The 21,347-nt window shown below is 39.6% G+C and overlaps 1 protein-coding gene across 50 annotated transcripts in view; it reads left to right on the top strand.

Annotated features, from left to right (window-relative positions):
- NEB (nebulin) overlaps nt 1-21,347 on the top strand; it is a 231,171-nt gene that overhangs the window by 50,220 nt on the left and 159,604 nt on the right. For all 50 annotated transcript variants that reach the window (XM_049712452.1, XM_049712434.1, XM_049712443.1 and 47 more), the window contains exons 26-37: nt 184-495; nt 601-807; nt 10,115-10,219; nt 10,971-11,078; nt 13,046-13,357; nt 14,361-14,567; nt 16,448-16,552; nt 18,084-18,191; nt 19,153-19,464; nt 20,032-20,238; nt 20,714-20,818; nt 21,004-21,111. In XM_049712452.1, coding sequence (XP_049568409.1) covers nt 184-495; nt 601-807; nt 10,115-10,219; nt 10,971-11,078; nt 13,046-13,357; nt 14,361-14,567; nt 16,448-16,552; nt 18,084-18,191; nt 19,153-19,464; nt 20,032-20,238; nt 20,714-20,818; nt 21,004-21,111 — 2,196 coding nt within the window. The remainder of the gene's footprint in view (nt 1-183; nt 496-600; nt 808-10,114; nt 10,220-10,970; nt 11,079-13,045; nt 13,358-14,360; nt 14,568-16,447; nt 16,553-18,083; nt 18,192-19,152; nt 19,465-20,031; nt 20,239-20,713; nt 20,819-21,003; nt 21,112-21,347) is intronic.

Genomic DNA, 21,347 nt, shown 5'->3' with positions numbered 1-21,347 from the left:
AAATGGGCTCTAAATAACATTTTAATTTTAACAGGCTACATTTCATATATATACAAGCAAATATCAAATTGTTTGGTTATTGAAATAATTTCTGGGAAGCTCAGTTGCTCAAATCATGGTCTCATTGTTCAGTAAAACCTTCATAACTACATTAAAAAATATGCCCACCTTTGTTTCCAACAGGTTCACTACAAAAAAGATTATGAAAAAGCCAAAGGGAAAATGGTTGGCTTCCAGAGTCTCCAAGATGATCCTAAACTGGTTCATTATATGAAGGTGGCCAAGATACAATCGGACCGGGAGTATAAAAAAGACTATGAGAAAACAAAGACCAAATACAACACACCCCATGATATATTCAACGTTGTGGCAGCTAAGAAAGCTCAGGATGTTGCCAGCAATGTCAACTATAAGCATTTGCTTCATCACTACACCTACCTGCCTGATGCCATGGACGTGGAATTGTCGAAAAACATGATGCACATACAGAGCAATGTAAGTGACATTTACTCCACAAGACAGTCCCCCTCTAAGGAGGGAGCCTGCGTGAGAGAACCCACTGCCTGGGGCACTCACTTCTCTCTTCTCTCTTTGGTGTAGAACGTCTATAAGGAAGACTACAACACCTGGATGAAAGGCATAGGCTGGATACCTATTGGCAGTCTGGAGGTAGAAAATGTTAAAAAGGCAGGTAATGCCCTGAATGAAAAGAAGTACAGGCAACATCCAGACACCCTCAAATTTACCAGCATCGTGGACTCCCCAGTTATGGTCCAGGCAAAACAGAACACGAAGCAAGTCAGTGATGTGAGTACAACAAAACAGAGGGTGCAAAAGGATGGAGGGAGGCTTCAAAAGATGAGCTCATCATTTTTATTCTCTGAGCCTAATATCTTTTCCTTTTAAAATTATTATTTTATTTCATTTAAAAATAATAATTATTTTTAGTTTGGGCACTAACATTTTCTTTTTTTTTTTTTTTTTGCGGTATGTGGGCCTCTCACTGTTGTGGCCTCTCCCGTTGCGGAGCACAGGCTCCGGATGTGCAGGCTCAGTAGCCATGGCTCCCGGGTCCAGCTGCTCTGCGGCATGTGGGATCTTCCCGGACCGGGGCACAAACCCGTGTCCCCTGCATCGGCAGGCGGACTCTCAACCACTGCGCCACCAGGGAAGCCCTTTCTTTTTTTTTATAGATCTTGCTTTTTACCTTCCTTTTAAAAATGTCTTCCTTTTTAACTGCCTATAAATACTGTGTTATTGGATAAAGTATTTGAGAAAGTGCAAAAAGTTCTACCCTAGAATGACACACACACAAACAAAACTTAAGCTTAAATCCCATACACGTTATTGTGGCAAATGCATCATATTCAATTCTATATTAAGTTGTTCATATTTGCTTTTCATATATAAAATATTAGTACAGGGAAATAATACACATGAGTAGATGATTTCTCTCCTCAGAATTCATCATACACAATTATTATAGATACTTTACTTATGTCTTGGAGGAGATTAGTGTATTGTTTGCCTGCCTGTCCATGAGGAATGTATACGCTCTGGCTAAAGACAGCTCTCAAGGAAAATTTGGTGTATGAAAGAGCTAAAGGGACATCAAAAACATTCATTCATTAATTCATTGAATGAATGTTTTTGAACACCTTCCATGTGCCAGGCACTATATTATGTGCTGATGGTATAAAGATGAAATAGACGAGGATGAATGGGATACAGGACAAGAGTGTAAGACAAAGGCATGGATAGAAACAGCATCATCATATGGAGAGACAAATGCTACAGGAGAGGCATGTGCTAAGTAAGTGTAAGAGGAGAGGGTAACTGCCTGCCAGAGCTTCCCTGGCAAATAAGGGAAGGCTGCATTACTGGCAAAAGGAAAAACATAATGACAGTCAAGAAGTAGTGAATGGAAAAACAATGAAGGATGAAGGATTTAGGATTGTAATCCTTCAAGACCTGATTATTGAGGGTCTTGAATGTTAATTTATACTCTGGACTTTATGGGGTATGTAACAGGAAGTACTGAAGATTTTTAATCCATGGAGTTGCATTATCAGGTCTGTGTTTTAAAAGAAAATTGGCAAAAAAATGCAGAGAATATATTGGAAAGGGGAGAGATTGAAGGCAAGGAGATGAATTAGAAAGCTTCTACAGAAATTCAACAGAAACCTTATTTGAACCTAACTCAGGCAATAGCAGTGGGAAAGGAGACGTTTAGAAGGTAAAATTAACGAGATTCTCTGAATGCTTAAATGTGGTTTCTAAAGGCAGTGAGGAAGTGAAGATAGCTCTTGGATTCCTAAAAGAAATTATTTAGTATTTGGAGATTCATTTAGATATCAGCCATTTCAGATTTTACTTGTGATACATGCACACCAGTTTACATATGGTATACCACACAGACATGCCTGGGAAATGGAGGTATATATGATAAATGACAATCAAGAGATTAAAAATCTACTTGGGATTCCGATTGTGTTTTAGTTTTAGAAACTGAGCAATTTCTTTATTTTTCATTACCAAGAGGAGGATGCAGTATGATTTCTACCCCATGCACTTTGGTGTCTTTGAGACATCTTTAAAATGGCAAAATAGGGTAAATGGGAAGTGGTAAACCTCTTGCATAGGCTGGATTTACATATAAGCACCTTTATATTATGAGGAAATTATTATGTGCTTTTACTGATACAATTATAATTGGAAAGTTTTTAGGGGAATTGAAAGACTCATTCTAACTACCTCTTTCTCTCTAGGAGTAAAAAACCAAAAAATAAAAATAAAAACCAAGACTGTAAGAACTATTAACTCCACTAGCAAAAATGACCTTTTCTGGCTTTAGTGAATTCTGTTATCCATTTTAGGGTTTCACATTTGAACTCATTTTTTATTCATCTCTGGCAAGCAAAGATTGCTATTTTCTTAGGCTTTTTTTTCTCTCTGTTTTAATACAGAGTTTTTGGGTCTTCCTTAATGAGATGCTTAAAATAGGAAGATGGCTTTGATAATTTTTTTTTTTTTTTTTTTTTTTGCGGTACGCGGGCCTCTCACTGTTGTCGCCTCTCCTGTTGCGGAGCACAGGCTCCGGACGCGCAGGCTCAGCGGCCATGGCTCACTCCGCGGCATGTGGGATCTTCCCGGATCGGGGCACGAACCCGCGTCCCCTGCATCGGCAGGCGGACTCTCAACCACTGCGCCATCAGGGAAGCCCGGCTTTGATAATTTTACGTAATAGAAATTGTGGGGGATTATGCTAGGAATAACTTCTTTAAGCGTGTAATTAATGTATTTTCCTTTTTGTACCATCCATAATGCATTTTTCTTTTAACATCTTTATTGGAGTATAATTGCTTTACAATGGTGTGTTAGTTCCTGCTTTACAACAAAATGAATCAGTTATATATATACATATGTTCCCATATCTCTTCCCGCTTGCGTCTCCCTCCCTCCCACCCTCCTTATCCCACCCCTCCAGGCGGTCACAAAACACCGAGCTGATCTCCCTGTGCTATGCGGCTGCTTCCCACTAGCTATCTACCTTACGTTTGGTAGTGTATATATGTCCATGCCTCTCTCTCGCTTTGTCACAACTTACCCTTCCCCCTCCCCATATCCTCAAGTCCATTCTCTACTAGGTCTGTGTCTTTATTCCTGTCTTACCCCTAGGTTCTTCATGACATTTTTTTTTCTTAAATTCCATATATATGTGTTAGCATACGGTATTTGTCTTTCCCTTTCTGACTTACTTCACTTTGTATGACAGACTCTAGGTCTATCCACCTCATTACAAATAGCTCAATTTCGTTTCTTTTTATGGCTGAGTAATATTCCATTGTATATATGTGCCACATCTTCTTTATCCATTCATCCGATGATGGACACTCAGGTTGTTTCCATCTCCGGGCTATTGTAAATAGAGCTGCAATGAACATTTTGGTACATGACTCTTTTTGAATTATGGTTTTCTCAGGGTATATGCCCAGTAGTGGGATTGCTGGGTCATATGGTAGTTCTATTTGTAGTTTTTTAAGGAACCTCCATACTGTTCTCCACAGTGGCTGTATCAATTTACATTCCCACCAACAGTGCAAGAGGGTTCCCTTTTCTCCACACCCTCTCCAGCATTTATTGTTTCTAGATTTTTTGATGATGGGCATTCTGACTGGTGTGAGGTGATATCTCATTGTAGTTTTGATTTGCATTTCTCTAATGATTAGTGATGTTGAGCATTCTTTCATGTGTTTGTTGGCAGTCTGTATATCTTCTTTGGAGAAATGTCTATTTAGGTCTTCTGCCCATTTTTGGATTGGGTTGTTTGTTTTTTTGTTATTAAGCTGCATGAGCTGCTTATAAATTTTGGAGATTAATCCTTTCTCAGTTGCTTCATTTGCAAATATTTCCTCCCATTCTGAGGGTTGTCTTTTGGTCTTGTTTATGGTTTCCTTTGCTGTGCAAAAGCTTTGAAGTTTCATTAGGTCCCATTTGTTTATTTTTGTTTTTATTTCCATTTCTCTAGGAGGTGGGTCAAAAATGATCTTGCTGTGATTTATGTCATAGAGTGTCCTGCCTATGTTTTCCTCTAAGAGTTTGATAGTTTCTGGCCTTACATTTAGGTCTTTAATCCATTTTGAGCTTATTTTTGTGTATGGTGTTAGGGAGTGATCTAATTTCATACTTTTACATGTACCTGTCCAGTTTTCCCAGCACCACTTATTGAAGAGGCTGTCCTTTCTCCACTGTACATTCCTGCCTCCTTTATCAAAGATAAGGTGACCATATGTGCATGGGTTTATCTCTGCACTTTCTATTCGGTTCCATTGATCTATCTTTCTGTTTTTGTGCCAGTACCATACTGTCTTGATTACTGTAGATTTGTAATATAGTCTGAAGTCAGGGAGCCTGATTCCTCCAGCTCCGTTTTTTGTTCTCAAAATTGCTTTTGCTATTCGGGGTCTTTTGTGTTTCCATACAAATTGTGAAATTTTTTGTTCTAGTTCTGTGAAAAATGCCAGTGGTAGTTTGATAGGGATTGCATTGAATCTGTAGATTGCTTTGGGTAGTAGAATCATTTTCACAATGTTGATTCTTCCAATCCAAGAACATGATATATCTCTCCATCTATTTGTATCATCTTTAATTTCTTTCATCTGTGTCTTATAATTTTCTGCATACAGGTCTTTTGTCTCCTTAGGTAGGTTTATTCCTAGATATTTTATTCTTTTTGTTGCAATGGTAGATGGGAGTGTTTTCTTGATTTCACTTTCAGATTTTTCATCATTAGTGTATAGGAATGCCAGAGATTTCTGTGCATTAATTTTGTATCCTGCTACTTTACCAACTTCATTGATTAGCTCTAGTAGTTTTCTGGTAGCATCTTCAGGATTCTCTATGTATAGTATCATGTCATCTGCAAATAGTGACAGCTTTACTTATTCTTTTCCGATTTGGATTCCTTTTATTTCCTTTTCTTCTCTCATTGCTGTGGCTAAAACTTCCAAAACTATGTTGAATAAGAGTGGTGAGGGTGGGCAACCTTGTCTTGTTCCTGATCTTAGTGGAAATGGTTTCAGTTTTTCACCATTGAGGACAATGTTGGCTGTGGGTTTGTCATATATGGCCTTTATTATGTTGAGGAAAGTTCCCTCTATGCCTACTTCCTGCAGGGTTTTTATCATAAATGGGTGTTGAATTTTGTTGAAAGCTTTCTCTGCATCTATTGAGATGATCATATGTTTTTTCTCCTTCAGTTTGTTAATATGGTGTATCACGTTGATTGATTTGTGTATATTGAAGAATCCTTGCATTCCTGGAATAAACCCCACTTGATCATGGTGTATGATCCGTTTAATGTGCTGTTGGATTCTGTTGGCTAGTATTTTGTTGAGGATTTTTGCATCTATGTTCATCAGTGATATTGGCCTGTAGTTTTCTTTCTTTGTGACATCCTTGTCTGGTTTTGGTATCAGGGTGATGGTGGCCTCGTAGAATGACTTTGGGAGTGTTCCTCCCTCTGCTGTATTTTGGAAGAGTTTGAGAAGGATGGGTGTTAGCTCTTCTCTAAATGTTTGATAGAATTTGCCTGTGAAGCCATCTGGTCCTGGGCTTTTGTTTGTTGGAAGATTTTTAATCACAGTTTCAATTTCAGTGCTTGTGATTGGTCTGTTCATATTTTCTATTTCTTCCTGATTCAGTCTTGGCAGGTTGTGCCTTTCTAAGAATTTGTCCATTTCTTCCAGGTTGTCCATTTTATTGGCATAGAGTTGCTTGTAGTAATCTCTCATGATCTTTTGTATTTCTGCAGTGTCAGTTGTTACTTCTCCTTTTTCATTTCTAATTCTATTGATTTGAGTCTTCTCCCTTTTTTTATTGATGAATCTGGCTAATAGTTTATTAGTTTGTTTATCTTCTCAAAGAACCAGCTTTTAGTTTTATTGATCTTTGCTGTTGTTTCCTTCATTTCTTTTTCATTTATTTCTGATCTGATTTTTATGATTTCTTTCTTCTTCTAACTTTGGGGGTTTTTTGTTCTTCTTTCTCTAATTGCTTTAGGTGCAAGGTTAGGTTGTTTATTCGAGATGTTTCCTGTTCGAAAGTAGGATTGTATTGCTATAAACTTCCCTCTTAGAACTGCTTTTGCTGTATCCCATAGATTTTGGGTCATTGTGTCTCCATTGTCATTTGTTTCTAGGTATTTTTTTTTATTTCCTCTTTGATTTCTTCAGTGATCACTTCGTTATTAAGTACTGTATTGTTTAGCCTCCATGTGTTTGTATTTTTTACAGATCTTTTCCTGTAACTGATATCTAGTCTTATAGCGTTGTGGTTGGAAAAGATACTTGATACAATTTCAATTTTCTTAAATTTACCAAGGCTTGATTTGTGACCCAAGATATGATCTATCCTGGAGAATGTTCTGTGAGCACTAGAGAAAAATGTGTATTCTGTTGTTTTTGGATGGAATGTCCTATAAATATCAATTAAGTCCATCTTGTTTAATGTATCATTTAAAGCTTGTTTTTCCTTATTTATTTTCATTTTGGATGATCTGTCCATTGGTGAAAGTGGGGTGTTAAAGTCCCCTACTATGACTGTGTTACTGTCGATTTCCCCTTTTATGGCTGTTAGTATTTGCCTTATGTATTGAGGTGCTCCTATGTTGGGTGCATAAATATTTACAATTGTTTTATCTTCTTCTTGGATCGATCCCTTGATCATTATGTAGTGTCCTTTGTCTCTTCTAATAGTCTTTATTTTAAAGTCTATTTTGTCTGATATGAGAATTGCTACTCCAGCTTTCTTTTGGTTTCCATTAGCATGAAATATCTGTTTCCATCCTCTTACTTTCAATCTGTATGTGTCTCTAGGTCTGAAGTGGGTCACTTGAAGACAGCAAATATATGGGTCTTGTTTTTGTATCCATTCAGCCAATCTGTGTCTTTTGGTGGGAGCATTTAGTCCATTTACATTTAAGGTAATTGTCGATATGTATGTTCCTATTACCATTTTCTTAACTGTTTTGGGTTCGTTAATTGTAGGTCTTTTCCTTCTCTTGTGTTTCTTGCCTAGAGAGGTTCCTTTAGCAGTTGTTGTAGAGTTGGTTTGGTGGTGCTGAACTCTCTCAGCTTTTGCTTGTCTGTAAAGGTTTTAATTTCTCCATCAAATCTGAATGAGATCCTTGCTGGGTAGAGTAATCTTGGCTGCAGGTTTTTCTCCTTCATCACTTTAAATATGTCCTGCCATTCCCTTCTGGCTTGCAGAGTTTCTGCTGAAAGATCAGCTGTTAACCTTACGGGGATTCCCTTGTGTGTTATTTGTTGTTTTTCCCTTGCTGCTTTTAATATGTTTTCTTTGTATTTAATTTTTGACAGTTTGATTAATATGTGTCTTGGCATATTTCTCCTTGGATTTATCCTGTATGGGACTCTCTGTGCTTCCTGGACTTGATTAACTATTTCCTTTCCCATATTAGGGAAGTTTTCAACTATAATCTCTTCAAATATTTTCTCAGTCCCTTTTTCTCTTCTTCTTTTGGAACCCCTATAATTCGAATGTTGGTACGTTTAATGTTGGCCCAGAGGTCTCTTAGGCCGTCTTCATTTCTTTTCATTCTTTTTTCTTTACTCTGCTCTGCAGTAGTTATTTCCACTCTTACCTTCCAGGTCACTTATCCGTTCTTCTGCCTCAGTTATTGTGCTATTGATCCCTTCTAGAGAATTTTAAATTTCATTTATTGTGTTGTTCATCTCTGTTTGTTTGCTCTTTAGTTCTTCTAGGTCCTTGTTAAGCGTTTCTTGTATTTTCTCCATTCTACTCCCAAGATTTTGGATCATCTTTACTATCATAATTCTGAATTCTTTTTCAGGTAGACTGCCTATTTCCTCTTCATTTGTTTTGTCTGGTGGGTTTTTGCCTTGCTCCTTCATCTGCTGTGTGTTTCTCTGTCCTCTCCTTTTGCTTATCTTACTGTGTTTGGGGTCTGCTTTTCGCAGGCTGCATGTTTGTAGTTCCCGTTGTTTTTGGTGTCTGTCTCCGGTGGCTAAGGTTGGTTCAGTGGGCTGTGTAGGCTTCCTGGAGGAGGGGACTAGTGCCTGTGTTCTGGTGGATGAGGCTGGATCTTGTCTTTCTGGTGAGCAGGTCCACGTCTGGTGGTGTGTTTTGGGGTGTCTGTGGACTTATTATGATTTTGGGCAGCCTCTCTGCTAATGGGTGGGGTTGTGTTCCTGTCTTGCTAGTTGTTTGGCATAGGATGTCCAGCACTGTAGCTTGCTGGTCGTTGAGTGAAGCTGGGTGCTGGTGTTGAAATGCAGATCTCTCGGAGGTTTTTGCCGTTTGATATTATGTGGAGCTGGGAGGTCTCTTGTGGACCAGTGTCCTGAAGTTGGCTATCCCACCTCAGAGGCACAGCACTAACTCCTGGCTGCAGCACCAAGAGCCTTTCATCCACACGGTTAATTTGGGATGATTCGTTGTCTATTCATGTATTCTACAGATGCAGGGTACATCAAGTTGATTGTGGAGCTTTAATCCGCTTCTTCTCAGGCTGCTGGGAGAGATTTCCCTTTCTCTACTTTGTTCTCACAGCTCCCAGGGGTTCAGCTTTGGATCTGGCCCCGCCTCTGGGTGTAGGTCGCTGGAGGGTGTCTGTTCTTCGCTCAGACAGGATGGGGTTAAAGGAGCCGCTGATGTGGGGGCTCTGGCTTACTCAGGCCGGGGGTAGGGAGGGGCACAGAGTGCCGGGCAAGCCTGCGGCTGCAGAGGCCAGCATGACATTGCACCAGCCTGAGGCGCGCCGTGTGTTCTCCCGGGGGAGTTGTCCCTGGATCACAGGACCCTGGCAATGGCGGGCTGTCTCTGGGGTCCGCGCTTTTAGCCGTGGCTCGCGCCCGTCTCTGGATCTCCTTTAAGCAGCGTTCTTAATCCCCTCTCCTCACGCACCAGGAAAGGAAGAGGGAAGAAAAAGTCTCTTGCCTCTTCGGCAGGTCCAGACTTTTCCTGGACTCCCTCCCGGCTAGCCGTGTTGCACTAACCCCTTCAGGCTGTGTTCACGCTGCCAACCACAGCCCTCTCCCTGCGCTCCGACCAAAGCCCCAGCCTCAGCTCCCAGCCCCGCCCGCTCCCAGCCCCGCCCGCTCCGGCGGTGAGCAGACAAGCCTCTCGGGCTGTTGAGTGCCGGTCGGCACCGATCCTCTGTGCAGGAATCTCTCTGCTTTGCCCTCCGCACCCCTGTTGCTGTGCTGTCCTCCGAGGCTCCGAAGCTTCCCCCTCCGCCACCTGCAGTCTCCGCCCACGAAGGGGCTTCCTAGTGTGTGGAAACCTTTCCTCCTTCACATCTCCCTCCCACTGGTGCAGGTCCCATCCCTATCCTTTTGTCTCAGTTTATTCTTTTTTCTTTTTCCGTACCCAGGTACGTGGGGGGTTTCTTGCCTTTTGGGAGGTCTGAGGTCTTCTGCCAGCGTTCAGTAGGTGTTCTGTAGGAGTTGTTCCACGTGTAGATGTATTTCTGGTGTATCTGGGGAGGAAGGTGATCTCCACGTCTTACTCTTCCGCCATCTTCCTGGAAGTCAGCCATAATGCATTTTATTTTTGTGATTATGTGTTACAGATCTTATACAAAGCTAAAGGAGAAGATGTGAAACATAAATATACGATGGGTCCTGATGTTCCTCAATTTCTCCAGGCCAAGTGCAATGCTTACAATATAAGTGATGTAAGTAGGGGTTTTGATGGGGTGTGAAATCCAGACCTGATGATAAAATAATAGAATTTTAGAGTATGACAGGGCTTTGACAATTTAGGTCAGTTTTCTCCATAGCCCCCATTAGAGCATATCCCATGATAATGGTTCTGTACCTCTTGAGTCGGCCTTTTCAAGTGTAGGACAACTCTAAAGGGTATAGCATTCTTCTTTGTGTCAAGCTCAACACATATTTCTCTAGTTTTCCTAGTTCTGCACATGGAGGAAGTTTTTATCCTCCAGAAAAATGAGGATAAATGAAACCCACCCCCCCTTTTTTTTTTTAACAACAACACTAAAATTTCTAAAGCTAACCACCAGGTCTTTCCTGGACCTTCCTTTCATAAGATTGAGCTTCATTTTCTCCAGTTGGTTCTCACATACTGTGGTTTCCAGAACCTTTATTACTCTCCTCTGGATCCACTCCAGTTTCTCAATTTTCCTCTTCAATATGTGCCCAAACCAGACTTGGGTGAATGATTAGTACAGAGTCTAATAAGTTTATGCTATACAATTTCATGTATGACATTTTGCTCATGTGACTTCTGTTTTTTAAATTGAAGTATAGTTGATTTACCATTAATGTGACTTCTTAAAACTGTGTGCTATAGGAGATTCTTCTAGCTTCTATCTGGAAAAGAACAAAGCAATCCCAGCTGTTGAGGAATCAGTGTTGCTGATTACCCCAGAGCATGCTGACATCCTTTTTCCTTTTCCATCGCAGGTCTGTTATAAACGGGACTGGCATGATTTAATAGCCAAGGGCAACAATGTGCTGGGTGACGCTATACCCATCACTGCAGCCAAAGCATCGAGAAACATTGCCAGTGACGTGAGTAAAAATTTTAGGTGAAATCTGGGTGATTGTCATTTTTACAAAGTAATCAAATGGGTGCTTGTTAAAATGATACCACATTGAAAACAGTATGTTGAATTAATGACATTTAAATTCTCCGCAAAATATTGTTTTGAAAACCTGTCACTTTTTTTTTTTTTCCCCTGTGGTACGCGGGCCTCTCACTGTTGTGGCCTCTCCCGTTGCGGAGCACAGGCTCCGGACGCGCAGGCTCAGCGGCCATGGCTCACGGGCCCAGCTGCTCTGTGGCATGTGGGATCTTCCCGGACTGGGGCATGAACCCATGTCCCCTGCATCGGCAGGCAGACTCTCAACCACTGTGCCACCAGGGAAGCCCTGAAAACCTGTCACTTTTTCAATGTTTTGTGATTCTTTTCAGTTGACCCCACTTGGTAGAGCTGTCATAAATCTGACAGTGGCTTTCTTTCCTGATTCATAGCCCAAATTACCTTCCCTGACACATTTCCCTGACAGCCCACATTTATTTTCAGGGAGAATACCCTACCTGCCACTAACATGTTAAATTCAGATGACTGCCTGCATTATAATTGTATTAAGAAGATTGAAAAAATGTTAAATAAAATGTACAGATTTTATAAACCAAATGGGAAAAAGCCCACTTTTCTAGAATATAATTTTGATTTATTTCATCTGTAATAGAAAAAGTATACACTTACACTTCTTCTCATCATTGAAAAACAAAATTTTCCAAAAGCACGCACACGCCATAGATTTCACTGTCACACACTATTCCAGAGGCTACACTCTTCGTCTGACACAAGAAAAGAAAGAAACCACGTGTACAGACCATGTGGAAGATAGGGTGTAAGAATTCTACAGCCTTCCATGTAGGGATGGTACTGAAAATGTGTTCTTCAAAGCTTTGCACATCACTCTGAAATACATTTCTAGTTTAAGGAGAAAGTGACAGTCTAAAATATGACATTATCATTTTTATTTTTAGCCCTTACACAGAACTTTTTCTAACATGCCTAGAAATTACTTGATAATTCTTTTGCCTGCTAAACTCTTGTTTATAAATTGGTGCTTAAATGGCAGGAGCAGAGTGTCTTCAGAGTTTGGGTGGATTTGAATTCTCTTACATAAAAATTGAGGTTTTGATTTGTTACCTACTGTATAGCTCAGTCTACACCCCATTGCCGATCTCAGCGGTGAGAGACCTTGGACCGCAGAGCTTTTGCAGTCAGGCTTTTACTGATGAGGAAAGGCCTTGGTGGTTCCTGCCCTTATTATATAGTTCCTTAATTCATGTGCAGCTGCTTCAGCAGTGAACTTGGAGAGTAGCTGCTGAGAAATGGGGTTGGGTGAAAGCCTAGCTACCTGCCAAAGAAGAGGGTTTTTTTGTTTAACCATATTAGGTCAACTGAGACAACAAACATAGTAATATTTTCCATCCCCCACCCCAAAGAGATCTGAGTATAAACGTCTTGCATGTACAGTTCTTTAGAGTTTCTTCTGCACCTTTTCCTGGACCAATCAGAATCGAAAACAGAAGTATTTCTAGTATTCTGTGATGTGAACTAACATGTTGGATTAGGAAAATTCACATCCCTGGAAAACCAAGAGGTATATTTGGAATGTAGTCTTATATTTTGGAATACGTTATGTTTATATTAAGTGTGAAAACTTAGTAGAGTTGGCTCTATATAAAGTTCCACATGCAAATCATCTGTAGCATTCGTAGCAAAGAAAAGAAACTGCTCCTGAATTTATCATGATACCCATTTATAACCCAGCAGTATTGGAAATAAATGCTTTCAGTCTAAACTTCCTGGGGTTGGGGGGCATGGGGTGTGGACTGTATTTCTTGTACAGTCTTCCAGAAAATCACAATATTCTGAATGCCTTTGTGTGTGAATATAATCGCTCCACCTAATGTTCCCAATGCTTAGGACTTTGCTAACCAAATTCTGCCTCCACAGTATAAATACAAGGAAGCTTACGAGAAGGCAAAGGGAAAGCATGTGGGTTTTAGAAGCCTCCAGGATGATCCTAAGCTCGTCCACTATACGAATGTGGCAAAGTTACAGTCTGATCGTGAATACAAGAAGAACTATGAAAACACCAAAACCAGCTATCATACCCCTGGGGACATGGTTAGCATTACAGCTGCAAAGATGGCCCAGGATGTTGCCACCAACATCAACTACAAGCAGCCGATACATCACTACACATACCTACCTGATGCCCTGAGTCTTGAGCATACCAGGAATATGAATCAAATTCAGAGTGATGTGAGTATGTATAACATTATAGACCTAGAGATGCTGGTACTGAACAGGTGATCATTTCTTCCTATTTTAGTAGACTTCACAATACAATAAGGTATTTGAAAAATGCACTTTAAAATATACAGTCATCATTGAAAGAGTAACAAAGGCATGGTAGACACGCTGTGTTTTACTAGCTTTGTACGCTCCTATTGCAATCATTGATATTATCTTTATTAACTTATGGGTCAAAGATAAAGCCATGTTCTACTAAGTACATAAGCCACCCTGGTTCTCAACAAAAGGAAATGGTTACTCCTGGTGGGCCTGCTTCAACAGCAATATGTATAATGCAAAATCGGAGCATTCTCTATTCTTTCTGAATTCAGGAATGTTCTTTTTTTCTTCTTCTTCTATTTTTGAACTCAAGGTCACACTCTCTTGCATGTAAATGTATGTAACGAGTCATCTAAAATGAACCAGGAGGGTTTTGTGATTGCAGCATGACTCATGGAGAGCTGCATGGGGGAGGGTGTTCAATATTCAGAGCATTTCCTGCTGCAGGAGCCAGGTTTTTGTAAGAATCATCCTTGGTAAAGGGAAAAAATTGTGTTCCTTTATTGTTGCTCAATGAGAATGTCTCTCTCCACCTGAGATGGAGGAGCTCAGGTGGACAGTGTGGGTGAAATTCAGAAGTTGTGGAGATTTCAGTGAAATCAAAAGGAAAGCCCAATTTATTGTCAGAAGAGACACTTTTTTTTTTTTTTTTTTTTAGCAGTACCCATGGAAATATGTGGCCTACATTCTCTCCTGGAGTGTTAATGCACTCTAACAACAGAACTGCCTTTTCTTATGACCAAATTCTGGGTAAGAAGCTCTGTGGCAGAGATAGCCAAAAGCTCCAGTATAGACACAGGCATGCTGACAGGTTGCTCTTCATTCCCGCCCTGGATAGAATTACAGATTCCAGAAACAGCTCTTGAGTATGCACTAGGATATCCCCTCATCTGAGATTACTCTTTTACAGAATGTATATAAAGATGAGTACAACAACTGCTTCAAGGGCATTGGATGGATCCCTCTTGGTTCTCTGGAGGTTGAGAAGGCCAAGAAAGCAGGCAATGCATTAAATGAGAGAAAGTACCGACAGCACCCAGATACCATCAAGTTCACAAGTGTGCCTGATTCCATGGGCATGGTTTTGGCTCAGCACAACACAAAGCAGCTAAGTGATGTAAGTGGTTTTCCTTCAAAGAGTTTTTGTTCATGAATAACCCCATGACCAGTTACTCCACAATCCTTCTTAATTCAATTCATGAGTGTGCATCTATCTTAGCAAATCATCTGCTTTCAGAGGTATATCAAAAGGTTTTACTTTTGAAGCAACTTGGGACTTAAGAAGAACAGGAAGGAGAGAAGGATGATGTTCCAAGTTTGCTTTGTTTTCCAAATGTAGAGAGTCTATGTTATTTATAAGCAGACCCTTACACTATACATAGGAAATAAAATTATTTCTATTATAATCTGTGACCTTGTCTGAATTGCAAACCAAGATATATATTGCTCTCTCTCTCTCTATATATATATATGTATATATATATAGAGAGAGAGAGAGTTGTAAGAGTTCTACCTAGCCAGATGAGGAGAAGGCTAATGTCCTAATCCCCTTGCAAAATAAATAGGGCGATATTCTGAGAGAGAGAGACACCTCTGGGGAAGAGTTAAGCAGTTTGCTTTCATAGTCATCCAGAGTCTTTTTTCTGAGCCGAGGTCTATCTGGACCCTTTTTCTTAGTCAGAGGCTAATTACAATGCTCAGTGCTTCCCCTCATTTGATAATTTCAGAGTTCTAAGATACCTCCCCCAGAAATAGAGTGGTAAATAAAAAACAAAGAAGAAAGGACTTTTTGTGGCTTTAACCCCAGATATTCGAAGGTGGGGAATGCATTCTTCGGTTCAGATTTGAGGGTTTTCTGGATTTTATTTCTCAGACCAGTCCCACATTACCACAGATGTTTCAAGATTAATTCTATTCTAGTGGTACTAAATGGTGTAGATTGTTCTGATTTCTTTTGTACTGACCGAGGTGTCACTTCTCCTTGTGTTTTTCCAGTTAGCTAGGAAAACCCTAAACTCACGATATTAATCTTCCTCATCCCAATGAATGCCGTCAACGTCTACCTAGTTACTCAAGCCTGAAACCTGGCAGTCACCATCGACACCTCCGCATGTGAACCCCCCTCATCCAACGCCTCTACTGAGTTAGCCTCCCAAATCTCTCAGCCATCCTGTTGGAGCACTTCTCTGTCTTTCAGCTGCCACCAACCCTAGTTCTGGCCTCCATATCTCACGTGGACAACTGTAATAATCCATTACCTGGACTCCCTGCCTGGGGCCACACAAAAACCAAAAAGACTGTCTTAAGACATAAATCAAATCATGTCCTTCTTATACTTAAAACCCCTTAGTAGCTTCTCCTTGAACTCAAAGTAAAATCTAAACTGTTAACTTGGTTGAAAAAGCCCTCAGCTCTGTGCCCCCGCCCCCCTCCTGTCTAATCCTCCTGGGACCCCGCTCAGCACATTCCAGCCCAGTGACCTTCAGTTCCTCAAGCTAGCCATGCCCCTTCTAGACCCAGGGCCCTGAATGCTCTTCTTCTGCCCGGACCCTTCCCTTTTCTTCAAGTTTGGGTGTAAATATTACCTTTTTAGAGAGCCTTTGCTGACCCCCCACCCTGGCCCTGTTCATTTCTTTCCTAAAGTTATTTAATTTACAACACATCACGAATTCTAGCTCTATCTTACAGTTTACATGCTATTCTCTGTTTCCTCTATTGGACTATAAGCTCCAAGAGGACAGGTCTGCCTTTTTCTTTTTAACCACTTTAAACACAGAACCTACCATGCTGCCTATTGATCAGAGTGCTGTCCAATAAATATGGGTGGAATGAGCAATGAATATGTCTGCCAACACTCCCTCTGTGTGATAATGTAGCTAATTGCCTTATAAATGGAAAAACACAAACGATAGTCTTCCTTTTTAAAGGAACGTGTGCTAGATGAAACTTACATTATGTTAGCTAATACGATTTGCACGCTGCCTCCTTTGTTTTTAGGTGAACTACAAGGTGGAGGGAGAGAAACTGAAGCACAAGTACACTATGGACCCTGATGTACCGCAGTTTATTCAAGCCAAGGTCAATGCCTTCAACATAAGTGATGTGAGTATTTGGCCTGGTGCCCGTCTAGTATTGCTTACATGAGCCTCTCCTTTCCAGTTCTATATAACTAGCACTGGGAATTTTAGGGGGAGCAAACTGAGTGTGGACCCTTTGAGTCTTTGATGGAGGAGGTCATTGAGAGGACGTGATTGACAGGTGACCCTTGAGCTGGACCTGGGCAATTGGAGGCTCCTCACCCCTTCCCATCCTTGGAATGTAAGTTCTGCCCACTGTTCCCACAGTGGGAGCCATTTTCAAGGACACAGCCTTGAGAGACCAATGTGTTGTTGAGACCACTTGCACTGAATCCACTTGAGGCCTTAGTAAACTTGTAAGGTTCTGGCGGGCGGGTGGAAGATCTACTCGTCTTGTGACTGCCCAAGACAACCCTCTAATGTAAGTTCCCTTGTTTATTAAACCTGCCGCCTACCAAGCTGGAGTGGTCAGCCTGTTTTTTCAGTCTCTCCTTGCCCTCCATGTACAGGGACCAATTTGCGAACCAACAGTCTCCAGATTGGATCCTTATCATAGAATATGAGACTAGAGCCTACCATACATTTCACTTAATGCGGACTTTTCCCAACTGTGGGCTATGACTCATTAGTGGGTTATAAAATCAGTCTAGTAGGTTGTGTTCCATTTTTTAAAAAGTAAAACAAAATAGGACAGAGAGGATTGGAAAATACAGGAATGCATGGTCTGTAGTAAGGATAAGTATTGCTAGTTCTATAACTTTTGTTTCAGTTATTTGTTAAAATTCTAAACTTCTAAACAAGTTTACCGTGATTTTCTTTAGAAACTCTTCTTTGTATGTGACTAGCATCTCTCTCTAATTGGTGGCGATGTTTAAATTTACTATTATGAATTATTTCCTTTTGCTTTTAAAGCAAATTGGTAAATTCTAATTTAAAGACATAATCCAACCTGGATAAAATTGTTCATTTCTTAAAAGATGATTTAGTCATTCTTCCTAACATTTTAGGCTCTCTTTTATCTCCAAATAAACATTTTTTAAAGTACTCATTTCTATGCTTTTGGTTTATTTAAAACTTTTTCCTGCTTTTATAAGTAATATTTAAAAATTAATATTAATTAAAGCTGGGTGGTACTACATCTGAACTTTTAATTTTAGTACCCACATCTTTCTGTAAGTTTAAAATGTTTCATTATAAAAAATACAAGAAAATAAAAGCATTGCATGCTTATTATAGAAAAATTGGAAAATATAGAAAATTATAAAAAAATTAAAATCTTCTGTTATCCCACATTCAAAGCAATACCTTTCCATTGCTTTTTTTAATGCACACATATACATTTTTTTACAGCAGTTGAGACCATACTGTGTATATAGTTTACTGATTTTTTTTTAAAGAATAATAGATTTCTAAAAGATGAACTTAGAGCCCTAACTCTGGATTCTTTTAATAGAAAGGGATATATTATGACATGTTTTATAAGAAAGATTTTGGTTTCCTGTTTCATTCCTCTTTTAATTATGTCAGATAATAAAATAATCTTTCCTTTTTTCAAGGCTAAGTATAAAGCAGATTGGAAGAAAACCCTTGCTAAGGGTTATGATTTGAGACCAGATGCCATTCCAATTGTTGCTGCAAAAAGTTCAAGGAATATTGCTAGCAATGTAAGTCTAATTTGAAAGTAGTAAACTCTCTTTATATTTAAAAAATATTTACATGGTGTATGTATATATTTACATGGTGTATGTATATGAGCTATATTAGGAAGCAAATAAAAAATTGTAGTATAAAAATAATTCCTAATATCTTAGGTACCAGTGATTTTTTTATCTTAAAAATATTTAAAAACTCAGTAAGTTGTTACAAAGAAGATAATTTTTTTAAACTGTCAAATACATGGAATTCTCATTAGTATTATTATTATGAACTTGAAAACTGCTTTTTATTTGGATTTTGTTAAGAAAAAAGCCTTGGTATACTAAAATATTACTTAATCAAGAAAGTCTCCCAGTATTTTAAAAGAATACAATTTTTTGATAATATAATTTCCATAAAGAAAAAAATCTGGTGAAATATGGAAAACCAGGAAGAATTATATATTAAACAACAGCATTTCAGTTACCTGCTTACTTATTTACTTAATTAATTACTTTTTATAAACTTATATTTTCTATAGGAATTGATATACCTTGATAGAGTAGAAATTCATTTGGAGTCCAATATACTAATTTTTATAATGTCTTTGCTGCAATTTACTCAGAATTATGCAAATAGTTTATAAGGTGATGCAAATTAATCATAGAAACATAATAAAAACTATGTTCACCAAATCCTTAATAAACTTTTCAGGAACCTTTGTTTGTATTCAAAGAATCCACCTATGAATAATCTAGATATAAACTACAATTTATTCCATTCTTAATTATCCCCAGAGCAGATCTCAAGACCATCCATTGGAAATACTTTGCTAGTTGTTTACTTAAAAATACTAAAAAACTTAGGTGTTACCTAGATTCAGAATGAATTTGGCTATTGCTTAATTTGTGATATAAATTCAGTTTAATGCTTTAGTATTTCATACAATCTACCCTATCAAACTTCTGTCTGCCCTTCTTTTTCATGTAGTTCAAATATAAGGAGGCCTACGAGAAAGCCAAAGGCAAACAAATTGGATTTCTCAGTCTTCAGGATGATCCTAAACTGGTTCACTACATGAATGTAGCCAAAATACAGTCAGATCGTGAGTACAAAAAGGGCTATGAAGCCAGCAAGACCAAGTATCACACCCCCTTGGATATGTTCAGTGTGACAGCAGCCAAGAAATCTCAGGAGGTCACCACCAACACCAACTACAGACAACCCTTCCACCACTACACCCTGCTGCCTGATGCCTTGAACGTGGAGCATTCCAGGAACGCGATGCAGATTCAGAGTGACGTATGTAGCAGTCATCAGATTGTCAGCATAAAATTAGTTATCCATTTCTAGCTGACGGCTAAGAAGAACTAGAAATCAGCAATTCCATTTACTCCATCCTAAACCTGGTTGGACTCACTGTAATTAGGGATCCTATCCAGAATTTGGAGTTTTAGGATTTCACTCATTTGAACTATATATATAGTTTTCTTTAGTTATTATGTATATATATACTTAAACTTTGGAAGTTAGACCCAATATATGTTGTATTCTGTGAAAGACTAACAGGTCCAAATGGGTGCTATATAATATCCTTTCCAGTGCAAAATTCTGTTAACGTTCCCCCCAAGAAAGTTAAATTTTTAAAGGAATTATTGGGTCAGGATTTTCTGTTCAAAACCACCATGAATACAATCACTTTGTAATTAATTTTTTTCTGAAGGATGGTAGGGAATAAAAAGCAGTTTATTCTCCCAGTCCCCCCATCCTTTTTTTTTTTTCTCTTTTTAAAAATGAGCAAATCATCTGGTCAAAGAAACCCATGCCCTGACTCTTTCTGAAACGAGAATTTCCTTTTTCGTTGTGAAGAATCTGTACAAATCCGACTTCACCAATTGGATGAAAGGGATCGGCTGGGTGCCCATAGAGTCACCGGAGGTGGAGAAGGCAAAGAAAGCAGGAGAGATTCTTAGCGAGAAGAAGTACCGCCAGCACCCTGAGAAGCTAAAGTTCACATATGCCATGGACACACTGGAACAAGCACTAAACAAAAGTAACAAACTGATTATGAACAAGGTAAGAACTCACCTGCTGGCCTCAGCCTCAGAACCCCTGCAGTGCTCAGACCATTGAACCAGGCAGTGCCACTTTGACCTTCATCAGCGTTTTCATCTTTCTGATGGTCGTGGTCGTGGCGGTGGTGGTAGGAGGGGGCAGTCTATAACCGTCATCGTGTCTAGAGAGCTCCCACTTATACCAACCCCAGGCTGTCTGTCAACCTCATGCTGAGTGTGTGCTAGAACCACGAAACTCTATGTAATGTGTGGTTGGAGCAAGATAGCCTTTGTTGTTTCAGTGGAAGAGGGCTCCCTTGTTTGATGATTTTTAAAATCATGTGTCCAGTCTCATCAGCCCATCTTCTTGCTATTTCATTCATTATCCAATATCAGATTTAACCTCTTCTACCATGGAGATGTGAGTCTCTTCCTCTTGATAGCACATTGCAGATTTGTCCTGCTGTACAGTCATGTGCCTGCCTTTCTTGTTGTAGAGGCTCTACACTGAAAAATGGAACAAAGACAAGACCACCATTCACGTCATGCCTGATACTCCAGGCATTTTACTCTCCAGAGTCAACCAAATCACCATGAGTGATGTGAGTAGATTAACAACAACAACAAAGATGCAGGGAGTGGGGGGTGGTGGCAGGGGGAGGGAACAGTTTGAAGGGAACTAGTAGTTGTGGAATATCTGTCTTCCACATGACAACCACTTTAAAATTAGGGTCCCCATTCTAACGCGACTAACAAGATGCTGGTGGTTTTCTACTTCGTCATTTAGAAACTGTACAAAGCTGGCTGGGAAGAAGAAAAGAAGAAAGGATATGACCTGAGGCCTGATGCCATCCCAATAAAGGCTGCAAGAGCCTCCAGAGACATTGCCAGTGATGTAAGTGCTTTCACTGATGCTTATTTAGTCTAAACAAGAAAAAGAGCAAATGAGCCAAGCTCATGTGTATGCAGGAGCTGTAATCAGCTCTGTCCAGTGTTGGTGGGACCACTGTCCCATGTAACACACAAGACACCTCCCTTCACCCAGTCCAAGGATGCTCTAATTATTTGTTCATCATTCAATGTAAAAAGTGACAGGGTCTTGTTAAAATAAGTTACTTTTAGAGTGCTTAA

This window comes from Orcinus orca, chromosome 7 (assembly GCF_937001465.1).
Source record: "Orcinus orca chromosome 7, mOrcOrc1.1, whole genome shotgun sequence".
Lineage (NCBI taxonomy): Eukaryota > Metazoa > Chordata > Mammalia > Artiodactyla > Delphinidae > Orcinus > Orcinus orca.
The sequence above is the reverse complement of the archived record's forward strand: the minus strand, read 5'-3'. Positions and strand labels throughout refer to the sequence as shown.